Source organism: Cyphellophora europaea, assembly GCF_000365145.1.
Source record: "Cyphellophora europaea CBS 101466 unplaced genomic scaffold supercont1.4, whole genome shotgun sequence".
NCBI lineage: Eukaryota > Fungi > Ascomycota > Eurotiomycetes > Chaetothyriales > Cyphellophoraceae > Cyphellophora > Cyphellophora europaea.
Genome location: NW_008481810.1, coordinates 802,321 through 828,129, shown reverse-complemented (window position 1 = coordinate 828,129; position 25,809 = coordinate 802,321). Strand labels below are relative to the sequence as shown.

Sequence of the window (25,809 nt, the reverse complement as noted above, 5' to 3'; positions counted from 1 at the left end):
ATTTTTGGGGGTGGGTGAGGCCTTGAGGCCCATCCGCGAGGGTATATACGACGACTACTACTGCCCGAGCACTTCCTCGACACGCCACCCACTCGGCGATTTTGCGTCCATGACCTGACGCACGTGTGCCGCAGGAAGCGGCCAGCCAAACCCGCCGCTACCAGTACCAGCCCGCAGCTCGGTGGTGACCCAGCACTCGCGCCGCTTGGGCACGCCCGCCAACTCCTGCACCTTCATCTGCAGCACCGGCTTGCCAAATTCCAGAAGCGCCGAGTCCTTGGTCAATTCGATCAATGTTGGGCCGTCGACAGGAGTAAGGGGGAACATCCGCGTCTTGGGCATCGCCTCGCCACCGACATTCTGTGCCTGCGATTTCTGTAGGTGGCTGTAGACGATGTACTGCGGGAGATCCTTGTGAGGTTGCTTGGCAAGGACGGAGGACGGGTGGATGAAAATCGCTCGTTCCACGAGGGACGCCGAGGGCCGTTCGGTCAGAGGGAACAGAGGCAGATACGGCACATCGATCGCCCGCCGCGGTTTCTGCAGCACTTCCGGAGGGACGGGCGCAAGGTCGGCGCGGATGGCGACTTGATCGACATAGCCAGCAGCTGCGACGGCGTTGAGCCGCCGGCTCTGCTTCGACGACATCTTCGCGGACGTGGTGCTGTGCTGCAGTCCGGGATTGTTGGCCTTGACGATGCCCATGAGCTGGCGCTGCAGCTGCGCGACTTCAGCCATCGCCTTGGGACGGAGGAAGAACTCCTGGCAGACAGCCTCCTTGTCGGTAGCCGCCGTGTACATCATTACAGCACTGAGCAGCTTCATCGCATCGGACATCCTGTCGTGCTTGCTCAACGTCGCTTTCGCGCGACCGAATGCTTGTTTCCGCTGATCTCGTGCCTCGTCTTCCTGCTGTTGCTCCCACCCGTACACTTTCCCATCTGCTGCGTCATTCGTGGCCAAGTCGAGGTGCGCATCGTTGATGAAGATTTCCTGCACCGCCAGTCCCGCCACGAGGGCTATGGCCTGGCTCAGCAGCATTTCCTGCTGCACGCCTTTGGACATAATCTTCCCCAGCCTCGGCGACAGCGGGTAGACGGACAACTGCTGCCCCAGCTCGGTGATCTTACCCTGCACCGTCAACGCGCCCAGGTTCTTCAACAGCCTCTCCGCCTTGACGAGCGTGTCCATGTCCGGCGCACTGGGGAACGGAAACTCCGCCACCGGCTTCGGATACTCGAAGCCCTTGAGCTGCAGCACGATGCTCTCCGCCGGGGTGCGCAAGATCTCGGGTGTGGCGTGCTCGGGGAAGAACTGCTCGTACACCGCGCTGGTGTACAGCCGCCAGCAGTGGCCGGGGCCTGTGCGGCCCGCGCGACCCGCACGTTGTGAGGCGGAGGCTTTGCTGATCCAGTCGATCTCAAAGGATTGTACGCTGGTGGCGAGATTGTATCTGCGCTCCTTGGAGCGGCCGGTGTCGAAGACGTAGCGAATGCCCGGAATAGTCAGCGAGGTTTCGGCTACGTTGGTGGCGAGGACGATGAGGCGCGCGTGCGGTGGTGGGGGTTCGAAGACGCGGAGTTGTTGCGAGGTTGGAAGCTGAGAATATAGCGGGAGGATGTGCACGCCGGTGTATGGATCCTTCGATACTTTGGGTTTAGCCATTGCAGAGGCCTGCTCGTCCTGTTCGTTTTCCTCGTCATCGGAGATGTCGAACTCGTCTTCTGCGTCCTCGTCGTCGGATCCGGTCACGAACTCGACATCATCGAAATCGTCTGGTTGGTCTCCTTGTTTGGTGGTCTCGATTTCCATGTCTTCGACTTCTAGCGGCACTTCGCTCGACGCAAGCTGGACCTTGACTTTGCCGTTGTCGAGTTCTGTGCCATCAGTCCGTCCCAGCATCTTCTGCAGACGATCGCCGACTTGCCGGATCTCGTTCTGGCCAGTCAAGAAGACCAACATGCCGCCACGAGGCAACTTTCGATGAGCTCTCCGGACCTTCTCAACCACCTCGTCTTGGTAGTCGGGCCTTGACCGCAGCGAAAAGTGAGTGGTCACTCGATGTTGCCGACCTTCTGCCTCCACCACAGGTGGCTTCGCGCCAGACTCAAACAAGCGGTCATTGAAGAAGTCAGAGATGTTCAGAGTCGCCGACATGATGATCAGCTTCAGGGGCGTCGGATTCGGGTTGAACTTGCTCTTCCGCATTCGTGCTGGTACGACTTTGCTCAAGATACCGATCAGTATGTCGGTGTTGACACTCCGCTCATGAGCTTCGTCAATGACAATGACAGAGTACTTCCGGAGAAGGAGATCCTGAGACAGTTCTCGCAGCAGTATGCCGTCCGTCATGAACTTGATCGCGGTCCTTGTAGAGACATTGCTGTCAAACCGAATCTGATAAGCCACCTTGCTGCCATGATCACCGAGCTCGTCACCAACCCGCTTCGCCATACTCACGGCCGCAACACGGCGAGGCTGTGTAATGCCTATCATGCCCGGTGTTGGTCCTTCGGCTGACCCGAACCCCGATTCGTACAGAAACTGGGGGATCTGTGTTGTTTTTCCACTGCCGGTATCGCCTTTGATGATCACGACCGGGTTGTTGTGAATGGCTTCCATGATCTCTTGCTCTCGTTGGAGAATGGGGAGCTGTGAGCGAGAGCCCTGCAGCTCCAGGTCCCGCTCGACGTGGACGGCGTATGCTTTCCTTGTTGGCTCGGTGGACTCTGGAACAGACTTGAGAATCGGGTTGATAACAGGCTGCTTCTGCACAGGCCGTAGATTCTGCTGAATGGTCTGTGTCGGCAGATTTCCAGCCTCGTAGGACGGGACGTGGCCCAAAGACTGATTCAGCTGTTGAGTAGCCCACGCTTTGAACGCCGATGCGCGAGGTTTGATCTTTGCGCCGCCGGATGCCTCCGAGACGTCAGATCCGTCTTCAGATTCGTGCTCACTCGTAGGGTCCGTGTCCTCGTCTTCGTTCTCGTCATCCGTCTCGGTTTCATCTTCGTCTTCGTCCTGATCTTCTGAATCCATGCTTGATCCTTCTGACCCATCCTCCTCTTGTGCAAGGATCTGCTTGATGATTTCCATCTTCTTCGCTCTCTCGTCCTGTTGGTCGTGCCCCGCCTCCTCACCATCCGAGAAGCCGCCCCACTCGTCCTCATCCTCATGGGTCTCCCGCTCCGCCCGCGTAGGTTGAAGATCAACCTCCTCGTCAGAGTCAAGCTCCGTTTCCGGCTGAGCCGTCTTCCTTCTATTCTTCCTCCTCTTCGTAGATCTCATCTCAATAACCGGCAAGCCGTCCGCTCCGATCTCCAAAGGCTTCGCCAACCCACCCCCAATCGGCGCAGTTGACACCGCCGTCTCTTTCTCAGCAGCATCCAGCCCGAAAGCCTGCGGATGCTGCTCCTCAAATTCATCCTCGGTGACATCACTTGGCCCATCCTCCTCCACAACCTCATGCACGTGCTTCCTCCGCTTCCCTTCCCGCTTCCTCCCCTCATCTGACGCCTCGAGGCCCCTTTTCGATCCCGCACCCAACCCCCCCTCCCTCGCCCTCTTCTCATCCTCCCTCACCTTCTCCGCCTCCAGTTTGCGCAACACCTCCAAATTCTCATCCCGCCGCAGCTTGTTCTCGATATACTTGTCCAGACGCTTCGCCTTCTTCGCCGACGGTTTACTGGCCTGCTCCCTCTTCAGATCTTCTCGCATTTGGCGCTTTTTCTCGTCGCGCTCCGCTTTGGAGGCGGTGTGCGGCAGGATGACGGTGGCATTGGCGTCATGGGACGTGCCATGAGCGTTTGCGGCGGCGGCGGCCTCGCGCCGCGCTTTCTGCTTGCGCGGCTTCGGTGTGAAAGGGGCCATGGATTATGGTAAAGATCTGTAGTATTACTGAAAGACTTTATTAAACATCGTGGTCCCCGTAGCTGAGGTCACCTAGGGGGCCAATGTACGGCCGCTGCGCAAGGTCTAGGCTAGAGCGACGGTCAGAAAAATCACTGCCTCTCGGCAGCATTGGAGATGTTCCCGCAAAAGCGGTGTGTCATCACGTGATCTTGGTCTGGTCTACAAACGTCAAATGTCACGGTACTTATTCAAGGCCTTGTAAGTCTTCTTGATAGTTTTCAATTCACGGCGCTCCTCATCAGAAGAGCCAGTAACGTGGGGCTACAGCAAAGTCCTTCTCTTACAAGGTCATGGGCTTGCCCCAAGAGACCTTTGCGATGGACAGCAACCTCCCCTTCCCCGCCCCATCCAAGCAGGCGGCGGGCGAGATCAACGGCACCAAGACGGATGTCAGCTCCATCTCCTTCTCTGACAAGATCATGATCACGGTCACGCAAAACGGTCGTCTGGCCCAATGGGTTCGCCTTCTCTACATGTGCATTAGCCAGATCTATTACTGACACTGTCAGGTCACGGTCCCCCTCCTGTCCGACAATCCAACGACTGGTGACCCCTTTTTCCAAACTGCCCAATCCGAGGAAGACGCTCTGATGCCTTCCACCCGCTTCGTGCCGCGCACCCTGCTCGGCGCCGGTGGGCCTGAACGAGAAATGACCGGTCACTTGTTTGCAGCTCAAATCGCCCATGCCATCACGACCAAAACGCCCGGCGAGACTCGGAGCCTAATGCTAGGGCTCGGGTTAGCGAAGGCGGAGACGGACCGAGAGGTGTTCTTGCAGCTCGTTGATCTGGTGCTGAACGTCATTTGAGGTACTACTAGGTGGATGCTGGTGCATCAGCAGCGTCGATCTGACAGGGAGACCGAGCGTGCCACAATCGGCGGTGCCCATCAAGGCCTAGGCCGTCTGAGGGATCTGCCATGGTCTTGCGGCGAGGTTTGACTTCTTCGACTGTGGCATTGATGTCGTAGAGTCCTTCAGCAAAGGCGACCAGCCCGAGCTCCACCGTGCGTTCATCTCCAGCCTCGAGAGGTGGATGCAAGACTTGTTGGAGAACCCCGGACCACGCGAGACGGCGAGAGAGATCTAGTGCTACGTTGTGTGGCTGGTCTCGGAGGGAAGGCTGGAGGCGAAGCAGCAACGCCAGCTTGTCATCCGACCGATTGCGGACGTGGACACGGAGGATGGCGAAAGACTCGGTACGCAGCGTGTAGTGGCTGTCTTCGAGCTCTTTCACTGGAGACGTTTCGGCCGATGAGCTCTTTGGAGCAAGCGAGTAGCTCAGGTCAACATGATCAACACGCAGAACATCGATCATCCGAGCGTTGAGATTCAGACGAATGCCCTTCCTGAGATCAATTTCGCCGCTCCGTCCTGTTTTAACCTCTTTCCATGTCCCCGTCAAGTGCTTCAGCAATTCCTCTCTGTACCAAAAATTCTCCCGAGTAGCAGCTTCGGCTTCGAGGCTCATTTTCGACGCGCTGACCACGAATTGGCGTTTCGTATCCAAATTGGGAATGGGTGCAAATGGGTTTCGGATGAAGAGTCGCGGCACGATCAGCACAACTCGATTGATGTGGCCCGGCTGGATGGTCTCACTGACGATATATGAACCATCGTCTTCAGTGCGTGTTCCGTTGGCGGTCACGGGCGCATTGGCCAGGTTGGACTTCAGCTCAACTGCTAGCGGTTCGGGCCACACGTTGCGAAGGTCGAGCGTCAGCATGCAAACACCATTCGAACATCGCCGGACCGTATCATGGACGCCGTTGGATGTGCCCGTAGACTCTGTATGGAGGTCATTTTTGTCACGGAAAAGAGTCGTCGAAGGCGAGCTGCCCTGAACCGACAACACATTGCAACGTACAATGTCAATACTGCCGTTGACGGTCAGAGATAGAGGGAAGCGAGCTTGCCGGGTGTAGAATGTTTGGCGAATCTCTGAGTGTGGTCTGCCTAAATGCGCGAAGTCGATGTGTATCGAAGCATCTGAAAGCCCAGGTCTGCCCCAAATGCTGAACGCAAAGGACTTAACTTGCTGCGGACCAGTGCTTGGCTGACCCGCAAGATGTGCATCGGAGACCTGCACTACTGGTCGGTATTTTAATTGATGTTGAACCTCATATGTATCAACTGGTAGTAGGTCTTTCCGATTCAAGGTTTCTCGTAACCCCTTGGATACACTGTCGTTAGAAGATAGTAGTAGGAAGTCTGATGCCACATCTGCGGAAGCATTCTTCAACTTCAACTCAAATGTCCTTCTCTCGCCCTCAAGCAGCATCAGTGAAGGTTGTGTAAGGCTAGAAGAAAGCACTTCGAGTCGTGGCTGAGGATCAATCACAGTAAGGGAAAGTGTATGTGCCTCGGGAGCATTGAGCTCAGTGTCTGAGAAGAGTCGAGGTATTTCTCGCCGTCCGCTGTTCGAGACTGTCTGCTTCACCCTCAGCGGCGTTCGCCACTCCGACTTGAATATTGGGAACGTCTGCGAATGACAGCCTGCCACCGTGGCAGTGCAGCCGATGATCTTGATGAAACCGCTCTTCAGTCCTTTGCCGGTTAATGTGAAGTGCTGGGCACAGGAAGGGCCCAGCACTAGGCTATGATGACCTGGCTCAAAGTCGCATCCTTCTGCTGCTAGAGCAATATCGGTGATGTCGACTTCAGCCTCAAGGGGATTCTGGAGTAACACCGTGAATACAATTATTTCGCCTGCTACAACGACTGGCGCGGCCTGTATAGTCGTGTTTCTCGCAAAGGGGTTGAAGATGAAGGGATCTCTGACGCTGCTGCTAGACTGATCATCAGCCAAAGACAATTCGCTAGGTGCATGCGAGTTCAGCGTGGATCCGCCAGGCGGCTGAAACACCTGAACATCGCGTACAAGGAAGTCATCCCAGTACGGGGCACGTAGCATATTGGCATCCGTTCGTCCAGGATCGGCGGTCCGCTTGATGAATTCTAGCAATCGACTCTGTTCCTTGGCGGGAATATGGGGGGGAGAATTGGGTGCCACGGTCGAAATCGTCACGCTCTGTATTGAGAGTCGAAGCAATGTGGATGTGAACAACAAACCCTGAGAGGGATCTGGTAAGGCGTCGCAGACCGAGATGCATTGCAACAGCACATCGATTTTAAGGAGGATATCTCCGTCAAAGTGGTGCTGGCACCATGATGAGAGATTCTCTGTCACTCGGCTTTTGCTCAGAACCTCGTCGGCCTGGCTTGACACAGATTCCGGTACCGCGATGCCGTACGCAGATGTTGTGGCCTGAAGCAGAGGGCGTAGACCAGTGCGAGGTTCTCCTGGCGACGTCTGCCGGGTGTTGCTTGTCACAGCAAAGGCTGACTCTGGGTGGACGCCTGCCTCTGAAGCACCCACTTTCCTTGCTCGCATCAAGGTGGGCGCAAGACGCTGCAGCAAGTTTCGTAGTGTGAAGGCATGTCTACGTAGCGAGCCCAATGATGAAAGAGCGCTGACGATCGCTATAGTTGCTGCGACGTGGTCTGGGTCGGCCAGTCCATCATTGGAGGACGGCAGGCTTTCAAGCAACAAGGTGGGAATGTTTGCGCCGATAGAAGTTGTTGAGGCGTACGTGCTCGATTTGATAGACGAAGCCGGGTGCTCTCGGCGGAGAATGAAGAGGTCGAGGGCCTGACGCTGCGAAGATGTCACCTCATTAGAGGAGAAGATGAGTAGATTAATAACTCTTATACGGGACTCGGTGACAAGTGTGGGGGGTAGTTGTTGACCCATAGTTGAAGCAAGGCTACTGTAGACGCTCAGGATTGCCTGTGCGACGACCGGACTGTACTTCGACCACTTCTGAATGGGCGCTAAATCAGCCTCGGATTTAGCTTGCGAAGGGAGTGCGATGCTCGCTGGTCTTGCAAACATTGAGGATCTAGACATCATCTGAGAGGCATTGTAAGCCTGCTCGCAAACTTCGGGAACATCGAAATCGATTCCACGCCATGCGAGAAGCAGCATGCATACTAGAAGACACTCAAGCGCCCGAGCCTGCCAAAGAGAGTCGCCGTTCTCGCGACCCAGCATCGCTCCCTCAGCTAGGCGCCGCATCGCGTCAGGCCATGCGCCAGCATACAAATTCAGCAGACCAATCACGAAGGTATATCGGCCTTTGCGCACTTCCTGTGACGAATTTTCAGGTGGATGTTGGTCCGCTTGGAGCGGGCTGGGGCTGCCATTGATATGCTGCTCAGGTTGCGAGTTTGAGGGTGCAGGCAGGGACGGATTCAAAAACTCCAAGTTGGTAAGAGACTCCGTCACGGCACACAGGTGCGTGACCAGAGACTTATAGACAAGCTTCACAGCGTTGTAAATCGGTGCTTGGTCAAGACTGGGAGAGGCGATTACCGCACCTGCACTAGTCGTTTCTTGTCCGATCGCTAACAAGATGCAGAGCCGGTCGCCTCGGCTTTTTGAGAAAGTCGCTTCGAGGCGCTGGCTGAGGCTCATCAAGTCATCAGCCTCGGCGCCTTTGGTCTCGTCATCGGTGGCTACCGCGTCGCTGCTATGGGTGGCATCGTAGATGCCAAGGACAACCTGCGGCACAGCATTGGGTTCCATGGGAAAGCGTTCTACACGCGCACTGCCGCTTTCCTTTGAGTAGTCGAGGAATGCCACTCCTCTGCGAAAATCGGAAGCGTTGATGAGGTCTCGGTTTAGTCAGTCCTGTCTGTATCCTCAATAGCGTTCAGCTTTCGTACCGTTGCCCAAGTCCTCTCCATCTGCTAGGTCCTCCAAGTCAACATGATTGACGGAGCTCAGGGCTCTGAAGATTTCATCAAATCTCGAGGGCGTAGTGGTAACAGCTGGCACACAGAGGACGTTGACGGAAGCCAAGCATGTTGGCCAGTAAGGATCGTAACCCATAGTCGGCTCCCGTTCAAGGTGATTATCGCCAGTTGGAGAGGCTATGACCGCACATTGTTACCCACTTTGCCCTTTCGAATGCATTGGACGACAGTCAGCAGTCAAGCAACACTGAAGGCGTCTTCGTGCCGTTCTCGTACGGCTGTTGAGTTCGGGTCACGAGTACGTGGCAGATGGAAGAGCAATAAGGCAGCGTGAGCGCCTCGCGATACGGATGTAGTCTAGTGGCCCCCGACCGCCCCGGAGAAAGAGGAGGTTATCTCCGAGTGCGCCTCCCGCATACGTCGGACTGCGCGTCGATGCCTGCCTTGTGAGAGGCCCCATAGACTTATCATGCCTTGAATCAGCCTGTGTTAGACATTAGCGGTACTTTCTATTCCTCAGGACTATGGTCTAGGACTTGGCTCCCAAAAATATACATTCTTTTCCATGTACCAGTGTTAAAACTGCCTTCAAACATCTGTTGCCCCGAGGGCCGCCACTCAGACAGCGAAAGTACCGGTACTTCGCCAGTCACTGAGATGGTCTTCGATGAGGTTCTGCGCCACACTCGAGACGTCGACTGCTTGTACTTCCAAGCACCGTCCAGCAACACCTATAATTGCACTTCCCTAGCACAATAGACTTGTCCGACCGCGTCTGCATCATGGACTACAACGCGCTGCGTGCCCAAACCATGGGCTCCGGCTTCGACGAAGAGGCGGTCACTGTCAACACCAGAGCTTTGATAGACAAAGTCCTAGCACGCTATTCGGGAGAATGGACTGTGCTGCGCGAGTTGTTACAGAACGCCGCGGACGCCACTGCAACCAAGGTTACAGTCAAGTTCGAGACCATTCCTTCTGCTGCGGTGCCCTTACCTCAGGAGCAGTCCCCTTCGAACATTCTTAAGCATACTGTACAACATCATACGCTCAAGAGACTAGTTGTTTCCAACAATGGGCAGGTGTTCAATGAGAAGGACTGGTCCAGATTGAAGAGAATAGCAGAAGGCAATCCTGATGAGACTAAGATTGGTGCTTTTGGTGTTGGCTTCTACTCAGTCTTTGCAGACTGTGAGGAGCCATTCGTGTCTTCCGGACGTGAAGCCATGGCCTTTTTCTGGAAGAACAACAGCCTATTCACACGACGACTCCGGCTACCCGAAAAGGATGCGAGCTCAGACACAACATTTGTTCTGGACTACCGGGACACAACGTCCCCTGTGCCGCCATTGCTACCCCTAGCTCAATTTCTTTCAAGCAGTTTGACATTTGTCGGTCTGGAGAATATCGATTTCTTCATAGATGACCACAACATACTATCGCTACAGAAAAAGGCGTCACCAAATTTAGATGTTGCTATTCCCCGAGACATTGAACCCAAGACTAGTGAGGGCTTCATGAAGGTCACCGCTGTCACGAAGCAGGTGGCGCAGATTGACGGCAGCTGGATGAAAATCGTTGGGTGGACCGCCCCCAAGACGAGCACGAGTCGAACTAATGAGCGAGATAGCGGTCCGTCCCTCAGGAAATTCTTCTCGCGGCTGGCGGGAGCAGCTCCTGAGGAGCAGGTGCGTCCGCCGTCAGCCTCTGGTGAGGACAATCAAAACGATGGACTTGCCACCAAAGTGTCAGCGACTGTGTTTTTGAATGTCAATACCGCGACAATCAAGACATTTACCGGTCAGAAGTTCAACGAGGAGCTAGAACGCGCGACGAAAAAGCCACCACCCAAGTACACCAAGCTCGCCATACTTACGGCACCATACATTGAAAACGACACCGTTGCGAAGACAAAGTCTGCCGGTGACATCTTTGGCTCTGTCCTGCCGTCAAGGTCCGGCAAGATCTTCATTGGCTTCCCAACGCATCAAACTACCGGTTTGAATGCGCACATCTCAGCACCATCTGTCATTCCGACGGTGGAGCGTGAGTCTATTGACTTGAACGCGCGCTATGTACGAACATGGAACATCGAAATGCTCAGAGCCGCGGGTATCGTTTGCAGGATTGCTTGGTCAGCCGAGATGTCGGAGCTGGGGAACAAAATCGCGCGCCATGCGCAAGGTCAGCGGAAAGTCAAGATGGATAACGTGCAGCCCTACCTCCCCGAGGCCACCACCATGTTCAAGAACTTTACATTCCGAGAATCGACTCCTGCGTCCAAGACTGGACAGATACTCGAGGATGCATTCTGGACGTGTGGTAAGAAAGCTTCCATCGAAGTCTTGTCGAGCTGCGGTGTCCTTCAAACACACGATGTGCGAATGGCACCCAAAGATCTCAGTTTCATGGACGGCATCCCAATATTACCGGAGGCTCTGGTGAAGGAAGCGAAGAGCTTTATCGACAAATTGATCGACTTTGGCTTGATCACCGAAGTCACTGTTTCTGACGTCAAAAAATCACTAGAATCTACCCCCCTCACGGCCACCCAAGTTTCAGAATTTCTGTCTTGGCTAACCAAGCAGGCCACCAAAGGTCAGCTTGATAAAGCTACGGTGGAGAGCTTGCTATCCGTTGCCATTGCCAATGACGAGAGCAGTGAAGGTATTCCGTCGCAAGTCCTCGTTTTGGGAGATATGCAACACTTTTTGAACGCTAGCAAGATTTCCGTGGATTTGCCGATCCCTCCAACCGTGATGCCATTCAAGTTCACGAAGAGTATGAGCAAACACGAGTTGGAAAGCATTGGCTGGCAGGAATTGCAGATCGTCCCTTGGATTCGATGGTTGATCCAAGTCTCGAAAGACCGTAACATACTATCCGAAGAGAAGGATCTCACCGGCAGTAAGGCCTTCGCTTCACAGATCCTGCCACTTCTCTCTAAGCAGTGGGATTCGCTGAGCCAATCGTCGAAGAGTTCTCTACTCGAGACTCTGGCTATCCAGACAGTCATTCCAACGAAACTAGGAATGCGGAAACCAGCCGAATCCTACTTCCCCAATGTGAAGCTCTTCGATGATTTACCGACCATCGTCAGCCTGGGCGCCGTCAAAGACAAATTTCTTGTTGCCCTTGGCGTTCGCAAAACCATCGAGCTAGGCGTCGTCTTCGATCGTCTCCTTGCGCTTGACGGTCGCACAAAGAAAGACGAAAAGCCTCAGTGGAGTCACATCGACCTGATACAATATCTCGCATCGGTGAGGGATGATATCCCGGGCCAGGACATCCAAAGACTGAGAAACACCCCTATCTGTCCTCGATCCATCAAATGCGAAGAGATTCAAGATTCGAAAAGGTACAAAGTATCTGAATTATTCGAGCCAAGAGCTGAATTGCGCGACCTGGGTCTACCAGTCCTCCAGTGGCAAGGTCCTTTCCGCGGTGGAAGCCCCGAGGGTAGATTGTTATCTGCTCTCGGCTTGAGGACTTCTCCCACAGCGGAAGAGCTTATCAACACCATGGCTAGAGCTGGGGCAACAAGAGATCTGGAGCTCAGAGACAAGGCCCTGATCTACTTCCTCTCCCATCATCATGCCGATGGATATGCGAGGTTCAACTATGCTGGCGTCCAAGTACCGTTCTTACCCCTTGAGCGGCAGCCGGAGGAGCTAGCGACTCCGTCCCAATGCTACGTTGACGAGGGAGCTGCGTTGCTGGGTTATGATGTGCTGAAGCGGGATTGGGTCCCGCACGCCTCGAAATTGGGGGTTGCAATCCACCCACCCATGGCTGACTGTATCACCATCCTTGCAAAGAGACCACCGACAACACATCAAGAAGCAAGAGCCGTATTCGGCTATTTTGCTGGCCGGCTGAGCGAGATTGATGGATCTACAATACCGCGCCTAAGGACGCTGCCGTTCGTTCCAATCTTCTCGCGCGACAAGCAAAAGACACTGGCCACCCGCCACGCTACTCCACAATCATGCTTTCTAGGCGAGAGTGAAACATTTGGTGGTATTTTCGACTTCGTTGATTTTGGAAATGCAGCAAACTCGTTCCTCATCAGGTGTGGATCCAAGCTCGAGCCCACCAAACCCGAAGTTGCTCAGATATTGGTTCGCGAGCCTGCTCGGATCTCGTCCACGTTTCGAAGCCCTGAAAAATATCTTGCGCTTCTTCGTAACATGGCTGATAGTGTGGCCGAGTTGAAGAAGAACAAGGATCTCTGGCGTGAGATGAAGAAGTCTCCCTTTCTTCTCGCAAGTAAGGAACTCCCGGCGCAGCAGTCGAAGGCCCAGCAAACCGTCACTCGTGCAGATGATCTCGACGATCTGGAAGACGACGAGGCCCAAGGCATCCGAGAGTTCCAACTATGTAAGGCAGAAGATGCGATCATTGTTGATGATTACATCAACTACAGCTTATTCAAAGCTAGCGTCCTGGCTGCTCCTCAGGAGGAAACTCTTGAGGACTTCTATTTCGCGCTTGGTTCTCCTGTCTTGAGTTCGCTCGTCGAAGAAGCAGCCCGGCATGGCCCACGGGCGCCGGATCAGAAGCCTGCTTTGAGACTTCAAAAGCAGATCCTCGAAAGATCTCGCTTGTTCTTGCATGACCAGCCACCAGACTCAATCAAGCACGACACGAAATGGCTCGAGAAGAATCTCAATGTTCAGCTGGTATCTTCTATCTCACTTCGCAGATCACTCAAAGGTCGTAATGTTACTCATACCGAGAAACGGACTGCTGTTGTCACCCAAGTCAATCGCGAATATACCTTGTGGGTGAGTGGCGAACGGCCTGATTTGTATCAAGTCAGTCAAGCTCTTGTGAATCTGCTATTGAACCGGCCGAAACCCCACTCAGCACTAACACTGGAGATGCTCCTCAAGACTGACTTGCTCGATCTACGTGCTCGTGGATTCAACGTGTCTCGAATACTGCGACAGAAAGCAGCTGAAGCACGCCTTGCAGAGAGTAAGCGGCAACAGGAGCTTGAAGAAGAAAGCAGGCGTATTGAAGAGCAGCAGAAGGCGTGGGATGCCGCTCATGAGCAAGTTGCAACGCGAGGGAGTAAACAAGGAGCTCCTCCTGGCGGCTTCCCGGACTCACCAGACGGGAAAGATTCACGAGCGTTGCCAGACCGCTCCGTGCTACCGACGGATGACAGTGATGATCGGCATGGTCCGCGAAACCTGCTCTCCAATATATCGCGTCAATTCGGACTGAACAACAATCGCCACATTCAATCGATGTTTGGTCGACAGCCCGATCCACTACCGGATGCGGTACCTTCAGCGCAGAGTGACGCTCCACCGCCATACAGCGCGGATGACACAAGTACGAAGAAAACTCAGAAGCAGGCTGGCGCAGGAGTCACTGCACCCCATCAACTCCAACAGAACCTTCTCAGTGCCATCAAAAAGGCTCGCCCTCATACTTCCAGTCAGCTGTATTCCAGGGGAGAGACAAATACAGTCTCCGAAACCAAGTCCTACTGCGATGAGCATCCGGCGCATGACCTGACCGCAGCCGCGGAGATGAAGCATGGCATAACCATATTTCTTTCACCAACGGCATTCCCGGATGCGGTTCGGCCTGCGTTCCTGACGCAGCACTCAGCTGGCCTTCAGTCCTTTGCTACGCTGTTAAAGGACGTGGGGGCGGTATTCAGCCTCGACCCAAAGATCCTCAACATCTTTTACGAGACGAATGGCAAGACCATCGCCTTCAATCGCCAAGGAAGTATTTTCTGCAACTTTTTCTACTTTGAAAAACTGCACGAGAAGCTACTGGCTGATGGCGGTATTGGTGAGTATGGAACTGTGTTTGTCTATTGGTGGGTGATCCTGTGTCACGAGCTGGCGCACAATCTGGTTGGCGACCACAGCAGCGACCACAGTTACTACACCGAGGGCTTCGTCTCGTCGTACTTTGGGAAAGTTGTGGCTTGGCTGGGGGAGATCTCCAATAAGAGGAATTCGGCTGCGGTCCAGCAACAGCCAAACAACTTGGTGGATTAGGAATTCGAGGCGAGTGTGCAACGATCCATAACGACAGGCCTCGGTTCAGCGCGGCGTTTCAGGAGCATGTTGGGTTCGGGGTCCAGGAGGGCAAGACGTGGGAGCCTCGGAGTTCCTGGAATAGATAGATGTACTGGGGACGTCTAGGGCTGGCACCGCTCACTGCTCTTATAGGTATAGCGAGAGCAGGAGCGTATAGAATGTACAAAGTCTCTCTCGCTCTTTACTCGGAAATCGCTTCCTCTCTCTGCATTCAGATATCTATCCTACGACTTGTGGTTCATAACAGAGGTATCTCAGTATTGTTGAAGTACCTGGCTCACGCTGTCGCCGCCGCCGCCGCCGCCAACGTTAGCATAGCGAATGCCGCTCTATTCCAATGTTGAAGGCCCATTCCCCTTGCCGCCCCCTTCCATTTGCGATGCCTTATTTTCCGCACAAAAGGCCTGCCTCTGCCAGCACCAATTCTCGAATCCAGTGGTATGATGGATGCCCCTAGTTGTTGAAAATGAGAACTGTTGAAATGTGAAAGGAAACATTCCCCTTGGAGGCCGCCCTGTTCCATCGCAGCAAGAAAATAGCGCTCAGGATGCGAAAGACAACGTCGCCACATACGACCCTCCCCCCTTTCCTAGCACGTATCGACACGCCCGACCAAACAACATGCTTGGGAGCCATTGCCCATTGTATCAGCCTCCAGTCTAGCGTAGAGATCAGCCGCTAGCCGCTAGCCGCTAGCCGCCACGAAAGCCACGCAGCACGCTCTCCATCTTGACGCGCATCTCGTCCCACTCGCCCTCGACATCGCTGAGGACCGTGATGGCGCCGCCGGCGCCGACGTGCCATTGTCTCCTGCTCCTCCCTTCCCCCTCTGGCTCCCCTTCCCCTTCCCCTCCTGCTGCTGCACCACCGCCACCACTTGAATCCCTGTCTTTGGCAGTGTTGGGCGAAAAAGCACACCGAATCCCCACGCTCCAGCTTCCACCACCCCCGACATCCAAATACCCCAATACACCCGCGTAGGCACCGCGATTGCGGTTCTCGAGGCCGCGTAGAATCTCGCAGGACCTTTTTTTGGGCGCGCCCGTCATGCTACCTGGGGGCAGGGTGGCGCGGAGGGTGGTGAGGGCTGTTGTGAGGGTTTTGCGCTTTGCTTTTAGGAGGAGGTTGTGGTTGTGCTGGTTCGGAGAGTCAGGGGAGGTTGTGGGTGGGGACGTTGTTGAAGGTGGTGGTGGTGCTGGAGTGGTGCCGCGGATGTGCGAGATGAGTTGGTAGACGGTTTCGGCTTCGACGAGCTCGAAGAGCTTGATGACCTGGACTTTGCTGTGGGATTGGAGTTGGGATTGGTTGTCGCTGCTGCTGCCGCTTCTGCCTCTGTCGCTGTTGAGCGCGCGATGTAGGTCGTGGCGGATCAGGTCCACGATCATGAGATTTTCGGCTTCTTCTTTGGGGGTGGCGAGCAGGGCCGCGGCGGAGGCGGCGGTCATGCCGGGGGTCTTGGCGAGGGTGCCTTTCATGGGCATCATGGACAGGGATGTGTCTGGGGAGGTGGAGGTGGGCCGCGGCCAGGAAAGGAATTGTTCGGGGGAGGAGGAGAGGATTGTTATGGAGGGGTGGAGGAGGAGGGCGGAGTAGGGCGAGGGGTTGTGCCTTAGGAGGTGTTGGTGGAGGGAGAAGGGCGGGAGGGCTGGGAGGGAGAGTGGCGTGGAGGTTGTGAGGCAGAGTTCGTAGGATGAGCCGGCGTGGAGGTGATCCTGGCATTGCGAGATAAGGGAGGTGTAGTGGGCGTGGGAAGGTGGCGTGATTTGGGCGTCGCTAAGGTCAAGCTTGGGGGACGGGGTTGGTGCTGAGGCGGTGGAGAGATGCTTGATGTGGGAGGATGTCGAGGCGATCCAGGCGGCGTCGTCAGGCCGTACGGATTGTACGTAGATGGTGCCGGTCTCTTTGTCAACGACGATGCTGCGTTCCACCCACATCAAGCTGTAGTCTGGGACGTCCCGTGGGGGTGGGCTCTGAAGTGGATCGGCGATGTTGAGGAGGTCGAGGCCGAGCTCGTAGGAGAAGTAGCCTACCAGGCCAGCCCAAAAAGGAGAGTCTTCTGGGCCGTCCAAAATCAGCCGCGATGACATGAAGGCCTCCACGAGACTCATTGCATCTGTGAGATTCATTCGCTGGCTCTCAATCACTTCGTCTGTGATGATTCTTGTGTGGTTCTGAGCATATTCCAACGTCCAGGTTGACTGGTCGGTGACTGCGTAGATGCTGTAGCGACCCTTTTTGGACGACTCCAACATGGACACGTGCTCGTGAAGTGAGAGCTCGTAGCAAAGGTTTGCAATATCGTTTCTGCTCAAACATAGTTGCAGCTCCTCATATTGGACACCATCGGTGCTGGGCAAAGGCGTGAGCTGAGCCAGTATCGCAGACATATGATCTAGCTCAGATTTTACCGGCTCAGCAGATCGTTGAATGCCTTTTGATGGCATCGATCTTGCGAGTAGCGGCGGTCTGAGTTCGGCATTTGATGTCTCCACGTCGTTCCACCAGTTTTGCAGAACCTTGTGACAAGCCTCGTTCGACTTGCACGACTCAGGGTGGAACTGCAGACCCCAGAATGGCTGGGTCAGGTGCTTCACAGCCTGGATCCAGCCGTCATCGTCCCAGGCCAAAATTTCCAACGTCTTGCATTCGCCACCAGTGTTTGTGACTCCGTGCTCTGCCTCGAATGATGTTCTGGACGACACCGGTTTAGAATCATAGCCTGAATCCGGCGAGCTGGGCCTTGAGAACAACGTCTCTTCTCTCTGCTGTAGTCGCACTCCCAAGCTGTTGTAGCATGTGGCAAGCAGCACGCCTGAGCCACGGAAGATGTCCTGACAACGATGCCGAATCGCCTTCGCATGACCATGGCACGGCATCTGCAGGCGGCGGATCTCCATGCCCTGAGCAATACACAGGCTCTGGAAGCCAAGACATATCCCCAATACCGGGATACTGTGCGTAGCAGCAATCCTCCACACGGCCTTGTACAGGCCAACATCGCTGTTGTTCAGCGGGTTGCCCGGCCCTGGACCAAGCACAATGGCGTGAAACTGCCGGAAGAAGGCATCCTCAGACAGCCCGAAATCTCGGGGGATGTCGGTGTCGATTTTGATGTCGTAAACCACCACGTCGAGCAGGTTTCTCAGCAGTGCGATGATGTTCTCTGAGAAGGAGTCATAGGCATCGACAAAGAGTAGTTGGGGCGGAGAGTCAGACATTGGCGTTTCTGCCGCCTTTGTGCTGGTGTGGGCGATCACTCCCTCGCTTGGGCGGCGGGGTGCCAATCCAGTTCGGAGATCTGTTCCGGGGGCTCTCTGTTCAAGTTTTGGTCAGAATTTGGCGGGCGCGAATTCTGACTCGTGCTTGTTGTCTTTGCGATGTGTTGGGTTTTTCGGGCGAAGCAAGCAGTGAGATAGCGGCACTATGTCAGAAAGGCCCACGAGGAGGGAACCCTCTGGGGCGTAAGACTTGATCGACCTGCCTTGTGTAGAGTTGCGAGTTGAGATGAGAAATTTGTGTAGATTTGGATGAGGTGTATTTTCTGACAATGTAAAGTCGAGAAAAGACGGACCTTGCCCTCGCCTGGAAGTCTTCGACAGGGCTCAGACGGGGCGGCCTTCTTTATTCACGGGTGGCGACAGTGGGGTCGTACGACTGCTTCAGGCAGTGAATTCCTTGCCGAGACATTTACTGCCTACAGATTCCCGATCCATCAGGGCGACAATATGGTTATCTGACATATCTGAGTCTGAGATGTGTACTATGATGTGTTCTAGTAACACTTAGTACAAGTTGTGCTCTGCAGCCGTGCTCTACTGAGATCAAAGCAGTGTCAAGAGCCCCAACGTCGTTACCATTCGTAATGCCGAGTAAAGACATGGTAAGAATGTAACGGAAATCAATCCGCCGCAATACTCAAGACTACCGCATGGATGTGAACTCGTGGGCTTAAAGGGTAGCTACTTTCTGACTTGGGGCTGTGAGAGAGTGAGACTCGCATGCTTCTCCTCTGTGTCTCGTCAGCTTGCGACGGTCCCTGTGCACGGTAACAAGATGCTGAACGAGCAAGCAAGGAATCGAAATGTGGATATATATATCTGCGGGAGATCCTCGACATTCGAATCGGAGTACTTACTCCAGAGATTCATGCTCAACAACAATAGCAACAGCATTGATCACCTTTCAGAAAGAAAAACGCACAAATTTGAATCTTCGGACAATCAAAATGGCTTCCAACCCCGTGATCCTCTTCGTCCCCGGCTCGTTCGCGCCCGCTAAACTCTACACCACCGTCGTCGAAACCATCAAGTCCGCTGGATACGAGGTTGAGATCTACGACCTGCCGTCTGCCTCTCGCACGCCGCCCCAGAAATCCGCCGACATGTATGAAGACGCTGCTCTCTTCCGGGGAAAGGCGCTCGACATCATTCAGAGCGGCAAGACTGTCTTGCTAATCGCGCATTCGTACGGAGGCCTAGTGGCTTCGGAGGCAATCAAAGGCCTGCACACTGACGCCAAAACGGGACCAGCTGTGGTGGGTTTCGTCGCCTTGGCGGCATTGCTCATCCCGGTAGGTGTGTCGCTGAAAGCTGGCATGAGCGAGCCGCCCGCCTATCTCAAGATCGAGGCAAGTACACCATACGAACATAGGGCGTCGTCGAAGCCATCCGCTAACTAGACTCAGGGCGAGTACATGTATCTGGAACACCAAGAATCTGCTGATAGCAACTTCTCGGACCTGCCTCACGAGCAAGGCGTGGAGGAGTCCAAGAAATTCTCCATGCATTCGGTGTCGAGCTACGCCAGCGAATTGTCGTATGCTGGCTACTGGAGTGTTCCTCTGGCGTATATCAAGACCACGCTGGACAAAGTCGTCCCGCCGGAGGGTCAGCAGGGCATGATTGACTTTGTCAGCCAGGGCGGAGAGTACAAGGTGGATGTCCACGAATTTGCATCAGGACACAACCCACATGCCAGCCAGCCGGAGAATATTGGTAAAATCCTGGTGAAGGCGGTGGAGGGGCTTCTGGCCCGCGGTGCTTGAAATACGGAGCGAAACACCCGAAGATGGTAGCGGCCGAGTTGGCGGACAGAAAGTACAATCGACCATCATTTCAGTAGAAATCCCCACTTGCTTGCAAAGTTTCGATGGACCACCCATGCATCTTCATCCCACCCTTGCCGTCCAGGCCTGAGGTTGAAGCTGTCAAGGTTGAACATGTCGAACAAGAACTCCTCTTCGTTAATCTCGGCTTCTTTCCGAATGAAGTTCTCACGGAAGCGAGGGAGCGGGAATCGGTCTATCCATGGGAGATGAACGGCTTCAAGCTGAAGCTTGGTCGGCTGCAATGAGCGAGGTGCATGGGGTGCTGGCTTGGATCGTTGAGGCATGACAGTCGCACAGGTCAAGCCCAGGATCACGCCATTGTTGTAGAGCGCCGAATAGACGGTCAGGGGCACCTCAATGGGAATCATGGCGCCCTTGTTGGGACCCTTGGTGGGTCTTAGCGCGGCGTAGACGGCCGAGGCTAACGGTGAGCGATCTGGGCTGTTAATGACAGCAAGGATGTCTGCTTCAGATGGTTCTGTGGAGCTTGATGCCGCCTTCCGTATCTGCCTGGCACTGGCACTGGCACCTTTGCTCCCACGCTGTTGCGCCAATCGTTGCCCTAAACGCGGCTGAATGAGTACGCAGGAACACGGAGCCTGTCAGAAATTGGACCTACTTCGTGCTCGTTGGGCCAGCCGATCTTGAATCTTCTTTCGCTGTTTCGGATCTTCAACGCCGTACCAGCTATCTGGATCGTGCTTATTCGATATCAGGGCCATGATGGTGGGTTCTTGCTCAGAAAGCTTTGTAGACGGCAAATGTGCATCAGAGGGCCGATGTGACAAGCCAGTCCGCCATCAGAGGCCCGCATGATTCTTAAGTCTGGTCCAAGGCCCCAGCATGGCGGTGCTGGTCATGACAAACATCAAGCGTGCATAGCCTCGCTTGTGCTTGCGAGGGTTGCGAGTTATGCCAGCTCTTAGTCACCCGGATTTAGCATTATCTATTTCCTGCGCAGACCTGCTGTCGATCATGTGCGACATTAGTGAAACCACTTCTCCTTCTACCTACGATTCAACATCTCGCATCGTTGCTATTGTCATCTAGTCTTGATGGCAGACGATGCTGTCGTGAACAGCAACGCTGCATCTTTTTCGGGACCTGTGCCCATAGACGACCCGAAGCTATTGGTAAGTGCCAGAACGGATTGCAGAACAGCAACCACAGATCAAACCGAATGAACGGGGCAGCATGTGGCCGACAATCCCACAGCGCCAGGCTCGGGGCCTACCGCCAAGTCAATCACCGGCGTAACTGAAAGGCAGCACTGCAGCCCAGTACCATGGCGTGGCACTCGGAGACTTGCCCTCTGGAACGCCTGACAACGTTGAAGCCTCGAGGTAACTATACAAGAATGTCTCCGAGTCTGGCTTAACATATATATTGGAATTCACGCTGAGCTTCGTGGCAAACTGAGTGTGTTCGTGAATTGAGTCAACCGTTGCAGAAACACCTCGAAAATTTCAACCCATCGAGCAGGCCACGGGGACCCTGGCAGAACCAGGACTGGACATTACACATGCTTCATGGCGACGATGAAAGCTCTTACAGTCGACAGCACCGGCACTAATGTCATCATACACGACTTGCCGCTCCCTGAGGTCCGCTCGACTTACATGCTCGTCAAGACCGCGGCCGTAACCGTGAATCCTGCCGACAATATCGTCCTCGAGTACGGGCTCGTCAAATCCGGCCACAATTTCGGCTGCGACTGGGCTGGTACCGTCGTTTCCGTTGGCCCCGACGTGGAACGGTCCTTCAAACCCGGCGACCGCGTCTGTGGCATGTCCAAGCCCACCGACGGCGAGCGAAGCGACGTGGGAGTCTTCGCCGAATACATCGTCGTCAAAGCCGACCTTGCTCTGCACATACCAGACCATATGTCCTTCACCGACGCTGCACCTCTAGGAATCGTCACCGTCACCGCGGGACGCTGGCTCTTCGACAAATTCCGCATCCCCTACCCCACCGTCTCCGCCGACGGCACTCTATCCCCACCCACCACCCGCCCCCGCCAGATCCTCATCTACGGCGGGAGCACCGCCATGGGCACCATGACAATCCAATACGCCAAACTCGCCGGCTTCTTCGTCATCAGCACCGCCTCGCCACACAACAAGTCCCTCGTCTCCTCCTACGGCGCCGACGCCGTCCTCGACCACTACTCCCCCACCGCGCCCTCCGAAATCCTCGCCATCGCCGCCCACAATTCCTCCCAATACGGCCCGCTCACCCTCTGCCTCGACTGCATCGGCCTCCCCTCAACCACCCATTTCTGTTCCCAGATCCTCACCCCAGCTTCCCCACCGCCTGACCCCTCTGCCCCCCCAGATTTCTTCCCTTCGGAACAAGACATCGATCTCGACACCCACGTAGGCAAGATCTACGGCACCCTCACGCCCCTCACGCCCCCCTTCCCTTTCCCCGACAACGACGACCCAAAAGTCCGCACCGTCCGCACGCTAGGCTACTCATTCCTCAACGAGCCGTACGACTGGCTCGACGGACGCGTCGTGCCGGCCTCCCGCGCCGCGTTCGAGGAGGCGCGTGATTTTGCGGTGCTGGCGGAGAGGCTGCTGAAGCTGAAGATCGTGAGGCCGCATCCCGTCGAGGTGCGGGCGGGGGGGTTGGAGGGGGTGATGAGGGAGGGGTTGCTGGAGCTGAGGGCGGGGAGGGTTAGTGGGAGGAAATTGGTGTTTTCCCCTCTGTGAATGAGACTACGTCGAAAAAAGACGTGGAGCAAATTTTGATTAACCTGTGTCGACGACATTTGATTGCATTTGCAAGTAAGTACCATGCAACAGAGCAAACAACAATACGAGGATCTTCAAGTATTTCTATTTGTCAGTGGGGAATATAGTACAACAACCTCTCAACCCCGCCACGGGCAGGGGTCTAATCTAACCTATCCTCAAATCCGAGACCGAGAATCAGCTACATCAATTCCTCCACCGGGCCTCAACCTTCTTTCTCCTCACCAGCGGCCTCACCAGCAGCATGCCAACGAACAGGGCCACGATCGTCAGCAACAACTGCACCTTGTTGAACCCTTTACCCAAAATGTCAAACGGCCCACTCGGGCTCACTTGGGTGCCAAACACATCGTGGCCGAACGCAAACACCAAACTCGTGCTCTCCAGCAGGCTAGGCGTCGTGAGAATCTTCTTGACGCCCATGACTTCGCGCGCGTGTGACAGGAAGTTGCGTGGCTCGAGCTCCAGTGTGGGCGAGTAGCGGAAGAGGCCCTCTTCCTTCTCGGTTGTGGTCGGGTCGCGGTCGACGGGCCGGCGTGCGTTGAGGACTTCTTTGGGGATGGCGACGATGGCGTTGGAGTGCGCGAGCGTCGCGAGGAGCTGGCGCGTTGTGATGCCCTGGCCGGTCTGTGTGACGGCAAGGTTGGAGATGGGTTCGGCGACGGTGAAGGATTGTGTGATGATGTGGGGGCGGCTTCCTGCATCAGGTGCGTATGAGGAGTAATTCGTCTGACTTGCGAGGGCGCCACGGTCGTTGGGCGATGCAGATTCGTACAGTTCGGCAACAATGAGTTGCGAAGTGAGAGCCGAGGTGACGGGGTCGAGAGACGTGTACGTATAGGCCAGCCAGTTCTCGGTGAGAAGGGTAGGGATGGGGCCAGAGGCGATGATGCCAGAGTGTGAAGTCGTGTAGAGGACGGACCCAGTCACAGCATCAATGAGGTAGATGGTGAGGGTGTCGGAGGAGGTAGCACTCAGCAGAGCAAGGTTAGGAGAGATATACTTGTAGAGTACGCTGCGGTCGCCGAGGACCTTGCCAATCGAGGCGACGGCATCACCGCGGGGACGAGAAACGGCTGAAACAAATTTCTCCCCGGCCTTCGGAAGGAGAGTCCATGTCCGCTTCGCGTCCTTTCCAATGCTCCAGCCAAAGGCTGTGCCACTCTCACTCAGGGTTACAATGGTGTTGCCTTCTGATGCGACGGATGGTGCGAAGTCTGTAGCGACTCGGGGCTTTCCGTCAGCATCAACCTTGACAATGATTGGTGCAGCCGGTCCTGGTATTTGGAGTACTCTGCTTGCAGGGACTGTGCCCTCTAGGAACTCAATGAAAGTGCCAGAGGTAGCATTGACTGTAACGAGGGACCCGTCTGACAGGTAGGCGGACACTCGGCCCCCTGAGGCAGAGAGGTAGATGAAACCTGCATCTTGTGCGAGTTTGGACGACAGGTCTGTTCGCCATGCAACAGTTCCGGCGTTGCTAGCATCCACGGCAATTAGCTCTTTCCTGGTTGTTCCAAGCACGACCGTGTTATCGCCCACCAAACGTCGCCTGGTATCGGTGACAGCCGAGGCTGGAGGTGCAGTGATGCTCTGCACAATGTCCTTGAGGTACTCTGGTAGACCTTGCAGGTCGTGGAAATGCCGTGTCAGACGATGCAAGTATGCGGTGATTGGCGACACAGAGGCCTCGGTCTCGAGCTCTTCGATGAGAGCACTTTGGGGAGATTCATCGATCCATGATCCAATGATGGCATACGCAAGCATCTCGGGTCGGGTCCACTGGATCTCACCATTCCGAATCAAGGAGAAGCTGCCATCGGCGTCAATCTCTGCAACGCGGACAGCGAACCCAGCTTTGCCGCTGACCACTTCCGCTGCGCCATGGAGAAGTGGAGTGATTAAGCCTTCAAGCGCTTTGGTCAAATCCTTCCGTCTCCAGCGTCCAAGTTCGCCGTGTGACGCAGAAGAGTAGAGGACTACCTCGGTAGGTGTGGTCCGGACATAGTAGGCTTCGGAGCCCGAGTTCTGAGCCGTGAAGCTGCTGCTCTCTTCGGTGGCGGGGAGCGAGTATGCCTTCGTAGCGTCGCCGCTCTTCAAATCAATGTGATAAACCTCAGCCCAGTCTTTCGTCGAAGTCCGAGCATGTACAAGGAAGTGCGACGGGGCCGAGGGACCACAGGCGTATTGAATGCCCAGAGACTCAATCTCCTCATTCTTGGCCTCGAGAGTCAACATGCTCTGCTTGTTATTTCCCAGGAGGTTGAATTTCACGGTCTTGTAGGGCTTCTCGGAGGAGACAATGAATGGGTGGTTAGCGCATGAGCCTGCAGAGTACTGGTCTCCTCCAATGAGAGTCTCCGCGTCAACGGACACAGAGTATTGACTCTTCTCCTTGCCCGAGGAGGGATCGAGTACAACAACCTTCGCCTTTGCTCCGGCTAGAAGGCCGCTCGATCTGGAAATGTAGTAGACAGCGGTAGAAGAAGCAGCCACCGAGACCGTTGATCCGCTGCCGGCGCTCGAATCAGAATGCGACCACACCAACTCTCCGTTGGTGCCAGCAAGGCGAGACACAACTTGTCCACCGTCTCCTCCCGCAATGACAAGCACGTCTTGTGCGACCGTCGAGGCGCCATCCTCAAGTGGAAGAAGCTGTACACCATTCACAGTCGATGGGCTTCCAATGTCGCGCTCCCATCGTAGTTTCCCATCCAACGCGTCCCAAGAGCTGACCTTTCCGCCGTACCCAGTCACAATCTGCCCGTCTCTTTCTCCAGGAACCGCATAGCTGTTACCCTGGCCTGAAGCAGATTCATCCACGAATGACTGCCGCCATAACACGGCCCCATCTTTCGGATTTATGGCTCCTAGCACATGTTTATCTGACAGTGCATAGAGCAAAGAGGCATTCGAGGAGGACTGTGGCTTGTGGAAGAAAGTGGCATGGGACTGCGGAATGCCGATCAGCGGATGGTGGTAGTCAAGGACGAATGCATCATCGGAGAAGATGGCCGAGACCGACTGCAGCAGCATGGAGCACGCCCATATCACAGGGTGCAGTCTCATGCTTGCAGTTCTCAAGGTGGGTATGAATACGCAATGGACACGCAGTACGGGAGACTGGTGAGAGTGCAGTCGCATGTGCTAGCTACGCCAAGCACAACGATAAGGCTGCAGCCTTGTGGGGGAAGTAAAGCCAGCGGCAC

General features: G+C 55.2%; 10 protein-coding genes across 10 annotated transcripts; 5 read left to right on the top strand and 5 right to left on the bottom strand.

The window, feature by feature from the left end:
• Window positions 1–57: 57 nt before the first annotated feature.
• Window positions 58–3,870, bottom strand: HMPREF1541_04539 (uncharacterized protein; the record flags this gene model as incomplete). Its single annotated transcript, XM_008718884.1, has 1 exon — window positions 58–3,870. One exon carries the CDS (start codon window positions 3,868–3,870, stop codon window positions 58–60), a length of 3,813 nt encoding a protein of 1,270 aa, XP_008717106.1.
• A 332-nt stretch (window positions 3,871–4,202) lies between these two features.
• On the top strand, window positions 4,203–4,721 carry HMPREF1541_04538 (uncharacterized protein; the record flags this gene model as incomplete). Its single annotated transcript, XM_008718883.1, has 2 exons — window positions 4,203–4,370; window positions 4,422–4,721. 2 exons carry the CDS (start codon window positions 4,203–4,205, stop codon window positions 4,719–4,721), a joined length of 468 nt encoding a protein of 155 aa, XP_008717105.1.
• A 7-nt stretch (window positions 4,722–4,728) lies between these two features.
• HMPREF1541_04537 (uncharacterized protein) lies at window positions 4,729–8,805 on the bottom strand (the record flags this gene model as incomplete). Its single annotated transcript, XM_008718882.1, has 2 exons — window positions 4,729–8,588; window positions 8,640–8,805. The coding sequence occupies 2 exons, from the start codon at window positions 8,803–8,805 to the stop codon at window positions 4,729–4,731; spliced, it is 4,026 nt and encodes a 1,341-aa protein (XP_008717104.1).
• A 646-nt stretch (window positions 8,806–9,451) lies between these two features.
• HMPREF1541_04536 (uncharacterized protein) lies at window positions 9,452–14,695 on the top strand (the record flags this gene model as incomplete). The annotated part of the gene is made up of 1 exon (XM_008718881.1): window positions 9,452–14,695. The coding sequence occupies one exon, from the start codon at window positions 9,452–9,454 to the stop codon at window positions 14,693–14,695; it is 5,244 nt and encodes a 1,747-aa protein (XP_008717103.1).
• Window positions 14,696–15,429: 734 nt separating this feature from the next.
• HMPREF1541_04535 (aminodeoxychorismate synthase) lies at window positions 15,430–17,955 on the bottom strand (the record flags this gene model as incomplete). Its single annotated transcript, XM_008718880.1, has 1 exon — window positions 15,430–17,955. The coding sequence occupies one exon, from the start codon at window positions 17,953–17,955 to the stop codon at window positions 15,430–15,432; it is 2,526 nt and encodes an 841-aa protein (XP_008717102.1).
• Window positions 17,956–18,962: 1,007 nt separating this feature from the next.
• HMPREF1541_04534 (uncharacterized protein) lies at window positions 18,963–19,415 on the top strand (the record flags this gene model as incomplete). The annotated part of the gene is made up of 1 exon (XM_008718879.1): window positions 18,963–19,415. The coding sequence occupies one exon, from the start codon at window positions 18,963–18,965 to the stop codon at window positions 19,413–19,415; it is 453 nt and encodes a 150-aa protein (XP_008717101.1).
• Window positions 19,416–19,430: 15 nt separating this feature from the next.
• On the top strand, window positions 19,431–19,781 carry HMPREF1541_04533 (uncharacterized protein; the record flags this gene model as incomplete). The annotated part of the gene is made up of 1 exon (XM_008718878.1): window positions 19,431–19,781. One exon carries the CDS (start codon window positions 19,431–19,433, stop codon window positions 19,779–19,781), a length of 351 nt encoding a protein of 116 aa, XP_008717100.1.
• A 65-nt stretch (window positions 19,782–19,846) lies between these two features.
• HMPREF1541_04532 (uncharacterized protein) lies at window positions 19,847–20,566 on the bottom strand (the record flags this gene model as incomplete). The annotated part of the gene is made up of 2 exons (XM_008718877.1): window positions 19,847–20,406; window positions 20,464–20,566. 2 exons carry the CDS (start codon window positions 20,564–20,566, stop codon window positions 19,847–19,849), a joined length of 663 nt encoding a protein of 220 aa, XP_008717099.1.
• An 807-nt stretch (window positions 20,567–21,373) lies between these two features.
• On the top strand, window positions 21,374–22,558 carry HMPREF1541_04531 (uncharacterized protein; the record flags this gene model as incomplete). Its single annotated transcript, XM_008718876.1, has 1 exon — window positions 21,374–22,558. One exon carries the CDS (start codon window positions 21,374–21,376, stop codon window positions 22,556–22,558), a length of 1,185 nt encoding a protein of 394 aa, XP_008717098.1.
• Window positions 22,559–22,786: 228 nt separating this feature from the next.
• HMPREF1541_04530 (uncharacterized protein) lies at window positions 22,787–25,669 on the bottom strand (the record flags this gene model as incomplete). Its single annotated transcript, XM_008718875.1, has 1 exon — window positions 22,787–25,669. One exon carries the CDS (start codon window positions 25,667–25,669, stop codon window positions 22,787–22,789), a length of 2,883 nt encoding a protein of 960 aa, XP_008717097.1.
• Window positions 25,670–25,809: the final 140 nt, after the last annotated feature.